We start from the raw sequence: 19,324 nt of genomic DNA, 5'->3' as shown, positions 1-19,324 counted from the left end.
TCAACTGTCAGAATAAAATCTACTAAAATACCTCCATTAACATTAGGGTCATGGTACAGTTTCCAGCCTTCAAGTGTTGCAGCTCTCCATGCTTGACCACAGCGTTTACAGAGTCGTTGTGCCTTAGAAAACAAGAAAGAGCAGTCAGTCCAATAACCAGGGTGCTTTATAGTAAAGTATAACCAATATATGACAAGCTTAGATAACTTATGGAACAAATGTTCCATCCATCCCATTACAAGGGATGGATGTAGACAGTTAATAATGGAATTCTGGCTGGGCGTGGTGGCTCACGCCTGTAATCCCAACACTTTGGGAGGCCAAGGCAAGTGCATCACCTGAGGTCAGGAGTTCCAGATCAGCCTGGCCAACATGGTGAAACCCCATCTCTACTAAAAACAGGAAAACTAGCCAGGCGCAGTGGCAGGCGCCTGTAATCCCAGCTACTCGGGAGGCTGAGGCAGGAGCATCGCTTGAACCCAGGAGGCAGAGGTTGCAGTGAGCCGAAATTGCACCACTGCACTCCAGCCTGGATGACAGAGTGAGACCCTGTCTCAAAAACTAAATACATACATACATACATACATGCATACATACATAATGGCATTCTATTTTTAAAACATATGCATGTCTTTCTGTGGCCTCTGCCTTTACTTTTCTTTCTTTTTAAAATTTTTTTGTAGAGACAGAGTCTCATTATATTGCCCAGGCTGGTCTCGAACTTCTGGACTGAAGGGATCCCCCCCACCTCAGCCTCCCAACGTGTTGGGATTACAGGTGTGAGCCACCATACCCGGCCCTGTTTTTATTTCTAAAAAATCCCTTTTCTGTTTGACTTTAGGCTTAACAATAGGTTCCCACGGCACCCACTGGCATTTAATTCTGCTAGAAACAAATGGGGTTAAAGAGGTTGATGACCTCTGATTTATGAAAAACTATTACAAAAACAGTCTCTAATGACAAGGTTGTTACTGCTCATTTACTCCACTGATGATACTGCATGTTCAACTTGACCAATAAGTCAGTAAGTCAATGTGTTTATATACCAGTAAGGTAAATACATGTTTTTGTCCCATCATCCCTTTAGGGAATCACCTTTTCCCCATTCTTGGCTCCTGTGTTTTGGATAGGCCTGGTCCGATTCCAGAAATCTAAGGTTAGGGATGTGAGCTAACAAGATTCACCACCAGGACTCTTGGTGGAGATACTGGGAAAGAAAATATACTCCTTTTACTGAGATTGCTAGCTCCATGTAAGCTTGGAGCTTCTTGTATCCATCTCTGATACAACATGGGGAGTAGCTTTCTGGGAATGAAGGCACAGAGAGGAGGGTTGAGCTATGGGTCTTGGACACAGACAGTATCCTAGTGATATCTTTGGAGTTCCTGGATCCTGCTAAAAGCCAGATATACCTTCTATACTTCCCACTTCCATGAGCCAATCAATTCTCCTCTTGTAAGCACAAAGTAACTTAGGTTGGGTTTCTATCACTTGAACCCAGAAAGCCTGATTGATACAACTAGTTAAAGAATATCATACCCCTAACATCATTCCGAACTTATAGCCTTTAAAATCTATGAGAGCTATGTAAGAATTAACATGGAAAACTATTTTATATGGTATCTTAAAAAGGCAGGATAAAAACTCAATATAGAATGTTGAAAACATTATGCTAAGTGAAATAAGATAGTCACAAAAGCACATTGTATGATTCTACCTATACATCATAGAGACAGTAAGTAGATTAGAGGTTACAGGGGCTGAGGGAAGAAGAGAATGAGGCGTTACTGCATATAATGGTTACAGTTTGTATTTGGGTTGATGAAAAAGTTTTAGAAACAGACAGTGGTGATGGTTTCCCAATACTGTTAATGTAATGAATGCCATGAAGTGCACACTTAAATGATTAAAATGGCACATTTTGTTATATAATATAATAATATATATTATACAATTCACAAAATCAATAATGTAATATACCAAAACCATTGAATGGTGTCACTTGAAATGGGTGAATTACATGGTATGTAAATTTTATCTCAAATTGCTATTAAAAAAGAGGGAAAAAACTTGAATGTATAGTATGACTGCAACTACCTTAAAAAGGAAGACCAAAGAAAAAGGGCTATAAGTAAATACAAAACACTCACTATCTGTGGTTTTATAAAGCTAGTGAGACCTTGAGAATTTCTATTTTTTGAGCCTTCAATAATATGATTGTATTTTTGTTTTTTAAAATAAATCCCATGGCCGGGTGTGGTGGCTCACGCCTGTAATCCTAGCACTTTGGGAGGCTGAGGTAGGCGGACTGCCTGAGCTCAGGAGTTTGAGACCAGCCTGGGCAACACGGTGAAACCCCGTCTTTACTAAAATGCAAAAAATTAGCCGGGCGTGGAGGCGTGTGCCTGTGTTCCAAGCTACTTGGGAGGCTGAGGCAGGAGAATTGCTTGAACCTGGGAGGCGGAGGTTGCAGCGAGCTGAGATCGCGCCACTGCACTCCAGCCTGGGTGACAGAGCGAGACTCCATCTCAAAAAAAAAAAGAAATTACATAAGAAATTAATATATGCTTATGGTTGATAGCACAGAAGAGAACAAACAACACTTTGAACTGACATAGAATCTGTCTAAAGACCATTGCAAAAAGTACTGTAAACCAAGTACAACATAATACTGAAGCCAAACTCCTACACATCACACTATCTCACCTAAAGAGCCATCTGGTAAACTGTCCAATTAGATACTTATCATTCTACATATAAGATATTAACTATCACCCACATTTTTAAAAGGTAAGGTTAAAAGGAAGAAGTTTGAGGGCCATTGTAGCCTTTAAGTGCCTAAACAGTATCACCTAGAATTAGGGTTAGGTTTATTCTAAACTCTGAAAAATCAGAATTAGAAATAATGAAGATTGGGCCAGGTGCAGTGGCTCATGCCTGCAATCCCAGCACTTTGGGAGGCCAACGCAGGAAGATCACTTGAGCCCAGGTGTTCATGATCAGCCTGGACAACATAGTAAGACTCCGTCTGTACAAAAAATAAAAATGTTAGTTGGGCATAGTGGCGTGTACCTGTAGTCCCAGTTACTCAGGAGGCTGAGGCAGGGCTTGAGCCCGGGAGGTAAGGACTGCAGCGGGCAATGATTATATCACTGCATTCCAGTCTAGGCGACAGTGAGATCCCATCTCAAAAAAAAAAAAAAAAAAAGAAAGAAAGAAAGAAAGAAAGAAAGAGGAAAAAAAATGAATGGAGATTGGGCCAGGTGCAGTGTCTCATGCCTGTAATCCCAGCACTTTTTAAGGCCAAGGCGGGAGGATCACTTAAGGCCAGAAGTTTGAGATTAGGCTGGGCAACATGGCAAGACACTGTCTCAAAAAAAACAAAAACAAAAACAAAAATCTCAAACGGAACAAAAAAATAAATAATGGGGATATACCTAGAGTATGCAGTGCAATATGGGGAAGAAAAGTATGACTTGTTATAAATAATTTTCTATTAATTAGAGTTGTACAAACTAGATTACATTGTTTTCTCAAGTTACATGTGCCTTATCACCGGAAATGTTCGAACAGGAAGTTAGATCTAGAAATACCATGAATGGAATTACTGCATTAAGAAGGCTTACTAGGCAGCCACAAAAATCTCTTCCAACTCAAAGAGTCTATGACTTTTTGAAATTAGACAAGAAGGGTATACATGACTGACCTCTTCTGTCATTCCAGCACGGATTAGAGTAAAGAGATATTTGAGTAATCTAACTTCATCTTCTCTATCCAGATCATCAAGGGGCATTTTCTGTCTTATGGGAGCATCAGGGTCCTGTAAGAAGAAAAAAAAGTCATCATCAACCATAAATCCTTTGTACTTACATACATTTTACACATCATCAAGAGATGATAAACCTATCCTGAGTTTATACACAAATAAATTCATTTTTTCTTTTTTCTTTTCCAAGACGGAGTCTTGTTCTGTCGCCCAGGCTGGAGTGCAGTGGCGCGATCTCAGCACACCACAACCTCCATCTCCTCTGTTCAAACAATTCTCCTGCCTCGGCCTCCCGAGCAGCTGGGATTATAGGTGCACGCCACCACGCCCAGCTAATTTTTGTATTTTTAGTAGAGACGGGGTTTCACCACGTTGGCCAGGTTGGTCTCGAACTCCTGACCTCATGATCCACCCACCTCGGCCACCCACAGTGCTGGGATTACAGGCGTGAACCACTGCGCCTGGCTGAAATAAATTGTTTCAATTTAATTAAGTAACAAAGGGAATGAAGCTCTCACAAGATTACAAGTGTTCCAAATAGCCACATAGTCGTCTGCTTCCCTACTTAAAACATACCCAGTTGGCCCACAAAGGGCATGCCTCAGTCAGGCAAGGCAGAAATACTACTAGCCTATCCCAGCCCAGGTAACACTAGAAGATGACTTGAGTTTCACTCTATCACAGCAGCTACATGGTCAAGTTTAAATAGAATTAGACCTAGATGGAAGAAGAACACAAAGCAAAAACCTTCTGTTCTGTGACTACAAAGTGCTTACCTGGTACTTTTTGAGAACATATGGGAAGAGGGCCTATTAAGACCTATTTTGGGATTAATGCCACATAAAACACACCAATGCCTAATAAAAAAATTTAAACAGATTTCTAATAAATAAGTACAAATCTCCCAAAACAGTTATTTCTACCTACCTTTTTTCCATGTGCTTCTAAGCATTTAGGATAATATATTGTTCTCACTTTAGCAGCAAACAGCACACATGATCTACGTGATGGATTTCCAATGGAAAACAATTTTAATGTGACTCAAGAAAGGAAGTAATTCTTACTCCACATGTTACTTAGTGTATGGTAATACAAATATCAATTCAGAAAATGGAATACATAATAGATCAATTTGCTACTTTCATAAATATTTTGCAAACACATAATTCAATTTTGGAACATGGTCTCTTTCTGGCAAAAGGAAATCACCACTTTCCAGCTGGTAAGATTAAACGATTTTCAGCTGTTGCCTGCTACAATGTAATTTAGCTATAATCAATTTTAAGCTGTTAAGAGCAGTTTCCAAACAATTTTCTTTTTCTTTTTCCCAAACAATTTTCATCAAAAACCTCTTTGTTACTAAACGGAATTCTAGAAGTTTTTTTCAATTGTTACTTATTTCTCTCTTTTCACTATAAACATTTCACGTGCCCTACCTGTCATAAAGCTTCATTCCTTTGTTTCTAGAATAATTCAGCTTCAGTTCTTTTCAAATCCACTTTTCAAATAACCGTTCTAACCTCAAACCAATAAGGCTTTAGTTTTTTTTCACTTGCTTTCAACATAAAAGAGCTTTCATAGGTCAGTCACTACCTTATATAGGCAGTCAAATCTTAAGATAAGACCAAAATTAATTTGTTTTTAATGCTGTCAAGTTAAGTATACTTTCCACAACTTATTACTTACAATTCAAAGGTCACGGATATGTTTCAATATATTCCATCAGATTCCAATGCAACTTAGTTGTTTTAGAGTAAAATGTTAGTGTGTGCAAACCTTTAGAAGAGCAAAACAAAGATCCACGAGAAAAAATTCTCAGCCTGAAAAAAAAAATCAGTTAACTTTGAAGGCAACTTTCATTTCAAAGAACATTTACCAATTCAGTGACAAGCGGACGAACACTTCCAACGTAAGATGTCAGCTGCCGTTGTTTTAAGGTATGTAGAGTATTTTCCCTGAAAGAAATAATAAGTACCAAATTTTTTAAGAGGTAATTTTAATAGGTCTATTTTTAAAAAATCAAATCAAGTCAAAGGAAGAAAGACAGACTACAATCCCAGTAAAAACATGCAAAAATCCTTAATACAGAAGTACATTTTAGCTCAGATGACTAATGGTGTTGAGGGCTTTTTCATGTCCTTATTGGCCATTCATCTATCTGGTTTCGTGAAGTATCAGTTCAAATTTTTGCCCTTTTTACTAGGATTATCTTTCTACTATTGAGTTATAGTTCTTTATGAACTACACATCCCAGTCTGTGGCTTGCTCCCATTTATTTTCTTAATGGTGGGTTTTTTTTTTTTTTTTTTTGGAGACAGGGTCTCGCTCTGTTGCCGAGGCTAAAGTGCAGTGGCACAATCATGACTCACTGCAGCCTCGACCTCCCGGGCTCAAGTGATCCTCCCATTTCAGTCTCCTGAGTAGCTGGGACTACAGACACACGCCACCATGCCCTGCTAACATTTTAATATTTTTGTAGAGATGGGGTCTCACTGTGTTCCCCTGGCTGGTCTTGAACTCCCGGCCTCAAGTAATCCTTCCGCCTCAGCCTCCCAAAGTGCTAGGATTACAGGTGTGAGCCACCATGTCTGGCCAATGGTGTTTTTTTAATGATACATTTTTAATTTTGATAAAGTCAAACCAATTTTTTCCCCTGATTATTGCTTTCTATGAGCTAAGATACATCTATCTATTCTCAAGTTACTAGGATATCTTCCTATGCTTTTCTTTAAAAGCTTTATGGTTTTTAGCTTCTACATTTAGGACTATGACACATCTTGAATTAATTGTTGGGTATGGAGTGAGGGAGCCATCAAGGTTAATCTTCTTTCTCACAGATATCATTTTTCTGCAGTTTGTAAAAAAGGCATTCCATTCCCTGCTGGATTGCTTTGATGTCCTTGTTGAAAACCAAATGACCATATCAGTGTGAATCTATTGTGGGGTTCTCTGTTCTGTTCCGCTGATCAGCAAAAAAAAGGAGATTAACTCATTAAAAATTGTAAAAACCCAACAGGGCATTTTAACTAAACAAAAAACAAAAAACAAAAAACAAAAAAAAAACTTATTTTCTGAAAATGAAAACTTCCTTTCAGAAAAAAAATCACATCCACTTAAGATTTAATTTTTAACAAATGCTTAGTAGCAGTAATTTCCTAGCTAAGCAGAGAAAATATATAATTGACTTACAGACTTTGTACACATATTACTGAATTCAAAGGCAATCTGGCAATCTGACTTTTTTTTTTTTTTTTTTTTTGAGATGGAGTTTTGCTCTTTTTACCCAGGCTGGAGTGCAATGGCGTGATCTTGGCTCACTGGTGCCCGCCACCACGACTGGCTAATTTTTGTATTTTTAGTAGAGATGCTGTTTCACCATGTTGGCCAGACTGCTCTTGAACTCCTGATCTCAGGTGATCCACCTGCCTTGGCCTCCCAAAGTGCTAGGATTACAGGTGTGAGCCACTGTGCCTGGCCGCAATCTGACCTTTTAAAAATCTTTTGCAAGTCTTAAACCATGCCCAGCCACAATCTGACCTTTTAAAAATCTTTTGCAAGACTTAAAATAAACTGTCCCTTTAACTTAGGGGAGGTTTCTGGCTTCAAGGGCCTATAATAATTTAGAAGTACTGAAGAGTGCAAGCAAAAGCAAGACAAAACAAAACAAACCCACACAAGTAGCTGAAAACAGGACAGAAGTGTCTTCTTGACAATCAGAAGGTCATCTTCTGATATGATCAATAATCTTATTAAGAAAAAAGCAGGCAGGTGATTGTTTGAAAACATAAATTGGACCATGTCATTCTTCTATTCTCAAGGTTTCCCATCACATTTAGAATAAAGTCCAGAATAGTTACATTTGTCTGCCTGTAAAAGCCCTATATCTGGCTTCCTCCAATCTTGTTTTCTACCATTCTTTTCCTTGCTGTGTTCCCACTGGCTTCTTTGTGCAAACACTTTACGTTCTCTGGGTCATTCCAGTTTGTTTTCCTGCTCAGAATAGTTATCCCCCAGATTTTTGCATAGCTGGCTGCCTTTATTTCATAAAAGTCTCTTACTACCTTAGAAAAGCCTTCTCTTCAATTTAAAGTAGGACTCCCTGTCGTATCTATCCATTAATTCTAATCCTTTTTTTTTTTTTTGAGGTGGAGTCTCGCTCTGTCACCCAGGCTGGAGTGCAGTGGAGCGATCTCGGCTCACTGCAAGCTCCGCCTCCCAGGTTCAAGCTCCTGTCATATCAGTATTTAAATACAGAATTCAGGATCTCCTACTTTAAAAACAATCTCCCTTCTGAGTTACTTTTATTTTATTTATTTATTTATTTTTTGAGACAGGGTCTCACTCTGTCACCCAGGCTGGAGTGCAGTGGCGCAATCTCGGCTCACTGCAACCTCTGCCTCCTGGGTTCAAGCGATTCTCCTGCCTCAGCCTCCCAAGTAGCTGGGACTACAGGCGCCCGCCACCACGCCTGGCTAATTTTTTGTATTTTTAGTAGAGACAGGGTTTCACCGCATTAGCCAGGATGGTCTTGATCTCCTGACTTCGTGATCCACCTGCCTCAGCCTCCCAAAGTGCTGGGATTACAGGTGTGAGCCACAGCGCCGAGCCTCTAATTCATTTTTTTCCCCAAAGCTCGGAATACCCAACAGAATATACATTTGTCTCTTGGTATCCATAGGGGACCCTACTCGGATACCAAAATCCAAGGATGCTCAGATCCTTTACATAAAATATTGTATTATTTGTATATAACCTACACATGTTCTCCCATATACTTTATATCATCTCGATTACTTAGAATACCTAATACAACGTAAATGTTATGCAAATAACTGTTATACTATATTTTTAAATTTGTATTACTTTTTTTTATCTTATTTTTATTGTTTTATTCCAATTATTTCTTTTCTGTTTTTTTTTTTTTTTTTTGAGACGGCCTGCTCTGTCGCCCAGGCTGGAGTGCAATGGCATGAACTCGGCTCACTGCAACCTCCACCTCCTGGATTTAAGCGATTCTCCTGCCTCAGCCTCCCAAGTAGCTGGGATTACAGGTGTGCGTCACCAGACCCAGCTAATTTTTGTATTTTTAGCAGAGACAGGGTTTTACCATGTTGGTCAGGCTGGTCTTGAACTCCTGACCTCGTGATCCCCCACCTTGGCCTCCCAAAGTGCTGGGATTACAGGCGTGAGCCATCACACCCGGCTTGTTTTATTCCAATTATTTCTGATCTGCAGTTTGTTCAATCCATGGATGCGAAACCCACAAACTCAGAGGGCCAACTGTATATTTGCAAATCAGCTATCTAACTCTCTTAGACAATTATAAATTCCATAAAGGCAAAGCCTTTGTTTTGCTTACACACTGAACAAAGTAGTGTGAACAAAGTAGTGTAAACAAAGTAAAAACTGAATAATACTTATTGAAAGATGAATGAACAATATCAACATTGAGTGACCTTAAGAATTAAAGTTTGGTAACTTACCAATATACTGATTTTGCATAAAACTCAATATTATCAGAAAATTCTCCAATTTCATCTTTGGCAATACTCTCTAACCAATCTACCACCAGCTAAGAAAGAAAGAAAAAAATAAATTAGTGTTAACTACCAAATCTATTTGTGTTTTATTTGTAGTGGTACTACTACCCTTAATTCAAACAGTTTCAGATTTTTTATTTTTTATTTTTGAGACAGAGTCTCACTCTGTCATGCAGGCTGGAGTGCAGTGGCATAATCTCGGCTGACTGCAAGCTCTGCCTCCTGGGTTCACGTCATTCTCCTGCCTCAGCCTCCCAAGTAGCTGGGACTACAGGCGCCCACCACCACACCCAGCTAATTTTTTTTTTATTTTTAGTAGAGACGGGGTTTCACTGTTAGCCAAATGGTCTCGATCTCCTGACCTCGAGATCCGCCTGCCTTGGCCTCCCAAAGTGCTGGGATTATAGGCGTGAAGTTTCTGATATTAAAAATATCAAGTAACAATTTTTCCAAACATTATTTTTACTTTAAGATAAATAAATATTATGGCAAAAGAATAAAATTTTCTATAGGAATAATCGTTTTTAACAGGCTATTCCTGAAAATACTAGGGCTATTACTTAAAAATCAAAGAATAAGGTTTCTAATTCCTTTTAATTGCAAATAAAAAGATCAAGTAGAAAAAAAATTCAGAAAACAGTTTTAAGTTAAAAAACACTTCAGTACTTTGCATGTCATTAACCTTTTCTCCATGTTTCATAAAAAAAAATTTTTAATTCTAGTCATACCTGACTTTGTCGAACAAGTGAATCCCTCTGAAATAACGCTTCCACAACTGTTTTTTCACTGGCATTAAGAGCCTATTATGAAAAATATTAAAAGGATAAACAGAACGAAAAGAAGATGCTGTAAGAAATATTATTTTAATAGAAAGATAAAAAGCCAGTATGAAACAAGTACAGTTAATCATCTATACATAAACATTTTACCACATAGTAAATCTGTATATTCATCATTGAAAAGTATCTATTGTGTAAATTCCAAACTGCTACATCAATTGTAGCTGCTCTTACCTGGTATATTGATTCTTTACACTTGAAATTTAAAATTCCATTTTCCCAGAGATGGTGTTTTGGGGAAAAATAAACACAAAATAAAACAAACAAAAAACTTTAATAGGCCAGGCATGGTGGCTCACACCTGTAATCCCAGCACTTTGGGAGGCCGAGGCAGGCAGATCACTTGAGGTCAGGAGTTCGAGACCAGTCTGGCCAAAATGGTGAATCCCCATCTCTACTAAAAATACAAAAATTAGCTGGGCGTGGTGACGCAAGCCTGTAATCCCAGCTACTCGGAGGCTAAGGCACGAGAATCACTTGAACCCACGAGGCAGAGGTTGCAGTGAGCTGAGATCACGCCACTGCACTCCAGCCTGGGTGACAGAGTGAGACTCCATCCCAAAATAAAAAAAAAAAAAACTGTAATACAGGGCTGAATACAGCCCTGTTACATGTTAGAAACTAAACATTTAAAAACTTTAAAATCCTTTATAGTCTATATAGAAGTTGATAAGTAATAAAAGCTAAGAGCAATCCAAGGCTCTTACAACTGACTTTAAAAGACAATTTAATACAAATATTAGCAAGTAATACTAAGCAGTATATTAAAAGGATAATATATTGTGACCAGTTCAAGAATGGGTCAAATTAATTAATTAATCCATTTTATCCATGGGTTAAAGGAGAAAAGCTACATGGACTTCTTGACAGGTACCAGAATATTTCATAAAAATATCTTCATAAATTTTACCTTGCCATTTTGATGTAAAAAATATATATATCCTCATAAATTAGAAGTAGACTAACTGAAACCTCTAGCAAACATATAGTCGTCCCTTGGTATCCATGGGGGATTGGTTCCAGGACCCCTCGTGGATACCAAAATCTGTGGATGTTCAAGGCCCTTATATAAAATGTTGTAGTATATTTTATTTAATTATTTATTTATTTTTTGAGACAGAGTCTTACTCTGTCACCCAGGCTGGAGTGCAGTGGGCCTGATCTCAGCTCATTGCAACCTCTGCCTCCTGGGCTCAAGTGATTCTCATGCCTCAGCCTCCCAAGAAGAAGGGAGATGCCTGCCACCACACCTGGGTAATTTTTGTATTTTTAGTAGAGACGGGTTTCACCATGTTGGCCAGGCTGATTTCAAATTCCTGGCCTCAAGCAATCTACCTGCCTCGGCCTCCCAAAGTGCTGGGATTGCAGGCATGAGCCACCTCATCCAGCCAAAATGCTGTAGTATATTTTAAATCATCTCTATTGGACCTGGCTGTGATAAAAAAAATAATGAACAACAACAACAACAAAATCATCTCTAGATTATGTATAATATCTAATATAATGTAAATGCTACATATGTAAATAGTTGTTATATTATATCACTTAGGGAATAAAGATTAAAAACATGTGCACATATTCAGTACAAACCCAATGATCTTTTATTTGAGACAGGGTCTCGCTCTGTCACCCAGGCTGGAGTGCAGTAGCACAATTACAGCTCACTACATTCTTGACCTCCTGGGCACAAGCGATCCTCCCATCTCAGCCTAACATGTAGATGGGACTAGGCATGCACCACCATGCCCGGCTAAGTTTGTCACTTTTTGCAGAGACTGGGTCTTGCTATCTTGCCCAGGCTGCTCTTGAACTCTGGGCTAAACTGAGCCTTCCAACTTGGCCTCCCAAAGTGTTGGGATTACCGGCATGAGCCTCCACACCTGGACCATTTTTTTTTTCTTTTTTGACAGTTGGCAGAGCTAGCTGAGGTTTTATTTTGGAAAAAAAAAATTGAATTGTTTTGTAGCTGTAGGCATGGGCAAGGGGGGTACCCCAGGCAGTAAACTCCCCCCACGGGTGGGCAGAGGGCTAGGGCTGAGCCTCAGGTGGGTCTCCTGTTCCCTGTGCTCCTCTGGACAGCAGCCTCTCTGGGGCAGCCGCAGAAGGGGTAGGCTAGAAGGGGCTGTCACGGCTGTTCACTTGGTCAGTACATCAGACGACTCGGACACCAGCTTTCCATCGTGGGTCTCGATCTTCACAATCACAGCCCTGGTGGAGCTGGTGCAGCTGAAGGAACTGGAGCCCGCACCAGAGCCAAAGCTGGAGCCCAGGCTGTAGCTGAGGCCAGGGCTTATGAGGCCCCCATAGGCCGAGCTCAGACCACTTGCATAGCCGCTGGTGGTCTTCGTATGGATACTCATGTTCTGCATCCCAGACTCCAGCTGGCTCTCCTCATCCTCCAGCAGCTTCCTTTAAGTGGTGATCTTGATGTCCAAGGCCAGCTTGAAGTTCATCAGCTCCTGGTACTCCCGCAGCTGCCGTGCCATGTCCTGCTTGGCCCGCCCACCTCCAGCTTGGACAGCTTGGTGTTGGCATCCTTAACTGCCAGCTCCCCATGCTGCTCAGCATCTGCGATGGTGGCCTCCAGGGAAGCCCTCTGGCCTTTGAGGCCCTCAATCCCATCCTGGAGCTGACTGATGTTCCTGTTCATCTTGGAGAGCTCAGTCTTTGTGCGCCACGGGTCATCCCATGCTTCCAAGCCAGCGTCTGCAGCTCCTCATATTTGATCTCATGCTCTCAGCCTCAGCCTGGTTATGGTTGGCGATCTCCTCGTATGGTGCCTTGACCTCAGCGATGATGCTGTTCATGTCCAGGGAGCGGCTGTTGTCAATGGACAGCACCACAGATGTGTCCAAGATCTGGGACTGCAGCTCCCGGATCTCCTCTTCATACAGTTGCCTGAGGAAGTTGATCTCTTCAGTAAGCCCTTCCAGGCGAGACTCCAGCTCTACCTTGTTCTTGTAAGCTTCATCCATATCCTTCTTGATGAGGACAAATTCATTCTCCATCTCTGTATGCTTTTTGATATCATCCTCGTACTTGTTCTTGAAGTCCTCCACCAGCCCCTGCATGTTATCAAGTTCCACCTCCAGCTTCAGCTTCTCTTGGCCCAGAGTGTACAGCTGCCAGCAGAAGTTTGTTGATGTAGCTCTCGAACATGTTGTCCATGTTGCTCTGAGCCATCTTCTGCCGCTGCAGGGGCCTCCACTTGGTCTCCAGCATCTTGTTCTGCTGCTGCAGGAACTGTACCTTGTCAATGAAGGAGGCAAACTTGTTGTTGAGGGTCTTGATCTGCTCCTTCACCTGGGTGCACACAGCTTGGATGTTGGGGTCCACCTCCAGGTTAAGGGGGCTCAGCAGGCTCTGGTTGACCGTGACTGGGGTGATGCCTCCCCTACCACTGGCCCTGCCAAAGTCTCCACCCAGGCTACCCCGGAAGCTGCTGCTGCCCATTCGGGAGAAGCTCGAGGAGCTGATGCAGGCACTGGGCCCACACATGTAGGAATGGCTACTGAAGGCCCTTGGGCCAGAGTTGGACACCTTGAAGGACTTCTGGGTCACTCTGATGGACATGGTGGAGGCAGGAGTGAAGGCAGGCAGGCTGAGCTAGGCGGAGATTCGAGAAGGAACAGAGAAGCTGCTTCTTGGTGATTCTTTTTTTTTTTTTTAAAGAATACTTTTGATCTGCGGTTGGTTAAATTCATGGATGTGGAACCCACATATAAGGAATTTCGGCTGACTATACTTAACTGTAAAGTGAGATACTCCCTTTAAAATCCAGAAGATGAGGAGTAAGAGTTCATTATTATTCAACTTTACTTTGAAAAGTCTAACTAACATAATAAAACCAGGAAAAGAATTAAGTTAGCAAAAAGTATGGAAAAACAGTCAAAGTCATCACTACTTGTAGATAACAGAATTGCCTGGAAAACCAGAGGAAACCTATTAAAACTAGTAAGTGAGCTCAATAAATAGCCAAATATGACAGTCTTCCTACATGTGCATTTGGAATGAAGTATTTGTGGGATAAACAAATTAAAAGATTGGAAAGATATTAAAAAATATTTTAAGTGAAAAAGTAGCCTTGGAGTTTGAGACCAGCCTGGGCAACATAGTAAGACACCCCATCTCTATAAAATATAAAAAAGAAATTAGCCAGGCATGGTGGTACACACCTGTAGTCCTCGCTACTTGGGAGGCTGAGGCAGGAGGCTCACTTGAGCCCAAGAGTTCGAGGCTGCAGTGAACTATGATCATGCCACTGCACTCTGGCCTGTGAGACAAAGTGAGACCATGTCCCCGCCGTGCTGGCCACCCCCCCAAAAAAAGAAAAAGAAACAAAAGAAAAAAAAAGCAGTCTAACAGATATACATAAAATATTTATTATAAATATACATTATCTCCTTTTTTAACTATATATACTTGCTTCAAATATGAATTACTTTTGGGCGAGGCACAGTGGCTCACGTCTGTAATCTCAGCACTTTGGGAGGCCAAAACAGATGGATCACTTGAAGCTAGGAGTTCAAGACCAGCCTGGACAACATGGTTAAAACCCTGTCTCTACTAAAAGTACAAAAATTAGCCGGGTGTGGTGGTGCATGCCTGTAATCCCAGCTACTAGGGAGGCTGAGGCATGAGAATCGCTTGAACCCGGGAGGTGGAGGTTGGAGTGAGCTGAGATCACGCCACTGCACTCCAGCCTGGGCAATAGAGCAAGACCCTATCTCTTAAAAAAAAAAAAAGAATTACTTTTAAAAACAGAAAATATAAAGAAGTTAAACCCCAAAAAGGCATCTGATCTTGATGATTTAACAGGCATATATGTGTACATATTTTTTCAAAACAGATATAGCTGGTTTATTTTGGAAATAAGTCTCATCCAGAAATGTTATTTGCTGCATTTAAAAAACATCTGAGGCTATTTGCATGTTTCTTCCCCAAACCCTCAATCCAGCCAAGGCCAGTTTTACCACCCAAGGTCCTTTCAGGATCCCAGGCCTGGAGGCTGTAGAAGACAGCATTGAATCCTAAGGGCAAAAGAATGGTGTTTACTTGTCCAGAATTTCTCTCACACACATATATATGTATGAAGAAAAACATTCACTGCATTTTTTTTTTATTTTTTAGAAACGGGATCTCACTCTGTTGCCCAGGCTAGAGTGCAGTAGTATGGTTGTAGCTCACTGTAGCCTTGAACTCCTAGGCTCAAGTGATCCTCTGGCCTTAGCCTGACAAGTTGCTGGGACCACAGGCATGTGCCTCTACACCAAACTATTTACTGCATTATTAATGGCCACAGCAAAAATACCAGTAACAACCTAAATATGTCCGGCTGAATGTCTCAAAAAATTACAGTACATTTATACTCTGACATACTATGAAAAAATATGGTAAAAACCTACATAAATTTTAAAAAATCTAAGAAATATTAATTTTAAAACTCTCAGTATAAGCCGGGCACAGTGGCTCACACCTGTAATCCCAGCACTGTGGGAGGCTGAGGTGGGCGGATCACAAGGTCAGGAGATCAAGACCAGCCTGGTCAATACAGTGAAACCCTATCTTTACTAAAAACACAAAAATTAGCCAGGCGTGGTGGCACAAGCCTGTAGTCCCAGCTACTCGGGAGGCTGAGGCAGAAGTATCACTTGAACCCAGGAGGCGGAGGTTGCAGTGAGCCATGATCGTGCCACTGCACTCCAACCTGGGTGACAGAGTGAAACTTCATTTCAAAAAAAAAAAAAAAAAAAACTCTCAGTATAATGTATAAATGAAATCATATTATGTGTTAAAAAACAAATGTGTGTGTGTATACAAGTATGTGAGTGTATGTTTATATATATGTATGTATCTATAAAGATGCATAGAAAAATGTCTGGTAGGATACATACCAAAACTGTTACACTAAATAGTCAGTGGGATAAAAAGGGACTTTTACCTCTAACTCTCTAATACAAATCAATATTTGATTATTTTATGAGACTGAACTTTTTATTTACTTGTAAAATTTTTAAAATGAAGAAACTCAAGATGGAAGGCTGAAAATAAAATCCTGGCTGGGCGCAGTGGCTCATGCCTGTAATCCCACCACTTTGGGAGGCCAAGGTGGGTGGATCACCTGAGGTCAGAAGTTCGAGACCAGCTTGGCCAACATGATGAAACCCCGTTTGCTATTAAAAATACAAAAAATTAGCTGGGCGTGGTGGGGCACGCCTGTAATCCCAGCTACTCAGGAAGCTGAGGTAGGAGAATCACTTGAACCCGGGAGGCAGAGGTTGCAGTGAGCCGAGATCACGCCATTGCCCTCTAGCCTGGGCAACAAGAGTGAAACTCCATCTCAAAAAAAAAAAAAATCCTATTAGTAACATTTTAATTTGTATGTATTTATAAAAGAAAAAATTAATATAAAACTTACAGTAACTGCAAATACACTTTCCTCTTCTAATGCAGACTGTATTCTGTCTCTGGGGAAAAATAAGACAAAATAAAAAAGCCTTATTTCACACGAATATAATGAACTTGCCACTGAGCATCTGAGAGAAGGAAAATTTGGCTAACTTCTTTTTAAAATTTTTTTATTATTTATTTTTTCAAATATGTATATCTGTATTTTTGTAAACAAAAATGGGACAACAGGCCGGGCACACTGGCTCATACCTGTGATCCCAGCACTTTGGGAGGCTGAGACAGGCAGATCACTTGAGGTCAGGAGTTTAAGACCAGCCTGGCGAACAACAGAGTGAAACCCTGTCTCTACTAAAAATAAAAAAAGTTAGGCAGGGCACGGTGGGTCACGCTTGTAATCTCAGCATTTTGGGAGGCTGAGGTGGGTGGATCACCTGAGGTCGGGTGTTCGAGACCAGCCTGGCCAACATAGTGAAACCCTGTCTCTACTAAAAATATAAAAATTAGGCCAGGTACGGTGGCTCACGCCTATAATCCTAGCACTTTGGGAGGCCGAGGTGGGTGGATCACTTGAGGTCAGGAGTTTGAGACCAGCACGGCCAACATGGCAAAACCCTGTCTCTACTAAAAATATAAAAATTAGCCGAGCGTGTTGGCATGCGCCTGTAATCCCAGCTACTCGGGAGGCTGAGACAGGAGAATCGCTTAAACCTGGGAGGCGGAGGTTGCAGTGAGCCGAGATCACACCACTGCATTCCAGCCTGGGCAACAGAGCGAGATTCCATCTCAAAAATAAAAATAAAATAAAAATACAAAAATTAGCTAGGCATGGTGGCCAGCATCTGTAATACCAGCTACTCAGGAGGCTGAGGCAGGAGAATCCCTTGAACCTCAGAGGCGGAGGTTGCAGTGAGCCAAGGTTGTGCCACTGCATTCAACCTGAGCAACAGAGTGAGACTCTTTTTCAAAAACAAAACAAATGGCAGAGGGGACATCATTTATATATTAATATGAAATCCAGTTTTCATATAACAATATGTCATGAATATCTTTCCATGTCAATGAATATACACAAATGGTTATTTATTTATTTAAATTATTATTTTTTTTTTTGAGATGGAATCTCACTCTGTCACCCAGGCTGGAGTGCAGTAGCACAATCTCGGCTCGCAACCTCTGCCTCCGAGGTTCAAGCGATTCTCCTGCCTCAGCCTCCCAAGTAGCTGGAATTATAGGTGCCCACCACCACGCCTGACTAATTTTTGTATTTTTAGTAGAGACAGCGTTCTACTGTGTTGGCCAGGCTGGTTTTGAACTCCTGACCTCAAGTGATCCACCCACCTTGGCCTCCCAAAGTACTGGGATTACAGGCATGAGCCACTGTGCCCAGCCCACAAGTGCTAATTTAAAATGGCTGCAAGTTATTCTGGTTCTAACAGAGCTGCTGTAATTCATTGGTATTCCTTAGTAGTAATTTTTAATTTTTTGAGATTTATAAGTTTTATTCATATGTGGTTGTATATATTTCTCATTATTTTCTTAGGTTAAATTTCTAGGCATAAAATTCCTAGATTCAAGGATATGTACATGGTATAATCTTTGCCTTCTGGAAAATTTGGTTAACTTCTTTCAAACTTCCATATTACATGAAGCCTAACTTTCAGCTCTTTTCTTAATTTAGCCTAAGTATTGCACTATTTTTAGTACTTTCCTTAAGTCTTTACACACATCCAATTTTGGTAACTACCAGCCTTATGATCTGATATCTTCCTCTTCCCTCTTGACTCACTCTTGACAACTAAGGTATTCGAAATGATAAGCATCAAAAATAGCAAAACCTATTTCCAAGCACGACCTACCCTAACTTTTAAATTAATTTGCCTGTTGGTTTATTACCTTATGTTTATTTCACTTATGAATTCTAGACGCCATTACCTATACAAAGAAGCCAGCAGCCTCCATGTGACCATCTCCTGTTGAAGAAGCCAGAGCATACTGGCTGTTTTTGAAAATTTTTGAAGTCCAGGTGTTGCTCGACTCACTATTTTACTCAGTATATTCACCTGAATAAAAAACACAGATGTAAAGAGGTTAATTTTCTACAATTTTGAGTCACTGATAAGTTTGTATTTGAACAGAGTGCTAAAATAATTGTATTTAATAAGTATATATTATAAAATTGCCTTCTCTATTTTGTCTTTTAAAATTAAATGTAATGTAATGTTCCCACTAGAAATGGATCTAATTTGGAACAAGGTGTGTTTATCTGAGTATATATATAAGTCTAACATACTCTTGATTTCAGATCCAACAGTGGCAGTGATGGATATATTTTTTTCTCCCTGTATATCTACCCAGAGGATAAGTTAAATCAAACCTATACCTGGAAAAATCATAACATAAACCAACATTTTAGCAATTAAAATTTAAAAAGTTATCTTAAAATTATGTTTGAAAAATTTATATCAGGTAACTAATCAAGAAATATATTTTCCTAAGACTGGCACCAAAAACATTATCATTTCTAAACAAAACATCACCAAAGTCCTTCCTCATTCCAAAATAGTGGTCTTAAACCTTTTCAGAGGCTGGGCATGGTGACTCACGCTTGTAATCCCAGCACTTTGGGAGGCCGAGACAGGTGGATTGCTTGAGGTCAGGAGTTTGAGACCAGCCTGGACAACATGGTGAAACCCCATCTCTACTAAAAATATAAAAAATTAGCCAGGCATGGTGGTGTGTGCCTATAATCCCAGCTACTCAGGAGGCTA

The 19,324-nt window shown here is 40.4% G+C and overlaps 1 protein-coding gene and 1 pseudogene across 8 annotated transcripts in view; both read right to left on the bottom strand.

Annotated features, from left to right (window-relative positions):
• Window positions 1-19,324, bottom strand: part of NUP107 (nucleoporin 107) — a 58,752-nt gene that overhangs the window by 26,371 nt on the left and 13,057 nt on the right. For all 8 annotated transcript variants that reach the window (XR_010148354.1, XM_016923829.4, XM_054664490.2 and 5 more), the window contains exons 7-13: window positions 18,489-18,616; window positions 16,564-16,612; window positions 10,035-10,106; window positions 9,250-9,338; window positions 5,643-5,721; window positions 3,707-3,820; window positions 32-122 (exon numbers count right to left, since the gene is read on the bottom strand). Coding sequence is in view for 7 of the 8 variants with exons in the window: in XM_016923829.4 (XP_016779318.3) it covers window positions 32-122; window positions 3,707-3,820; window positions 5,643-5,721; window positions 9,250-9,338; window positions 10,035-10,106; window positions 16,564-16,612; window positions 18,489-18,616 (622 nt within the window). In the remaining variant the exon portion in view is untranslated. The remainder of the gene's footprint in view (window positions 1-31; window positions 123-3,706; window positions 3,821-5,642; window positions 5,722-9,249; window positions 9,339-10,034; window positions 10,107-16,563; window positions 16,613-18,488; window positions 18,617-19,324) is intronic.
• LOC134807582 (keratin, type II cytoskeletal 8-like) lies at window positions 12,185-13,805 on the bottom strand (annotated as a pseudogene).

The sequence above is a fragment of the Pan troglodytes genome, chromosome 10 (genome assembly GCF_028858775.2).
Source record: "Pan troglodytes isolate AG18354 chromosome 10, NHGRI_mPanTro3-v2.0_pri, whole genome shotgun sequence".
NCBI lineage: Eukaryota > Metazoa > Chordata > Mammalia > Primates > Hominidae > Pan > Pan troglodytes.
Note: the sequence above shows the minus strand (reverse complement) of the source record. Positions and strands in the feature narration are given on the sequence as shown.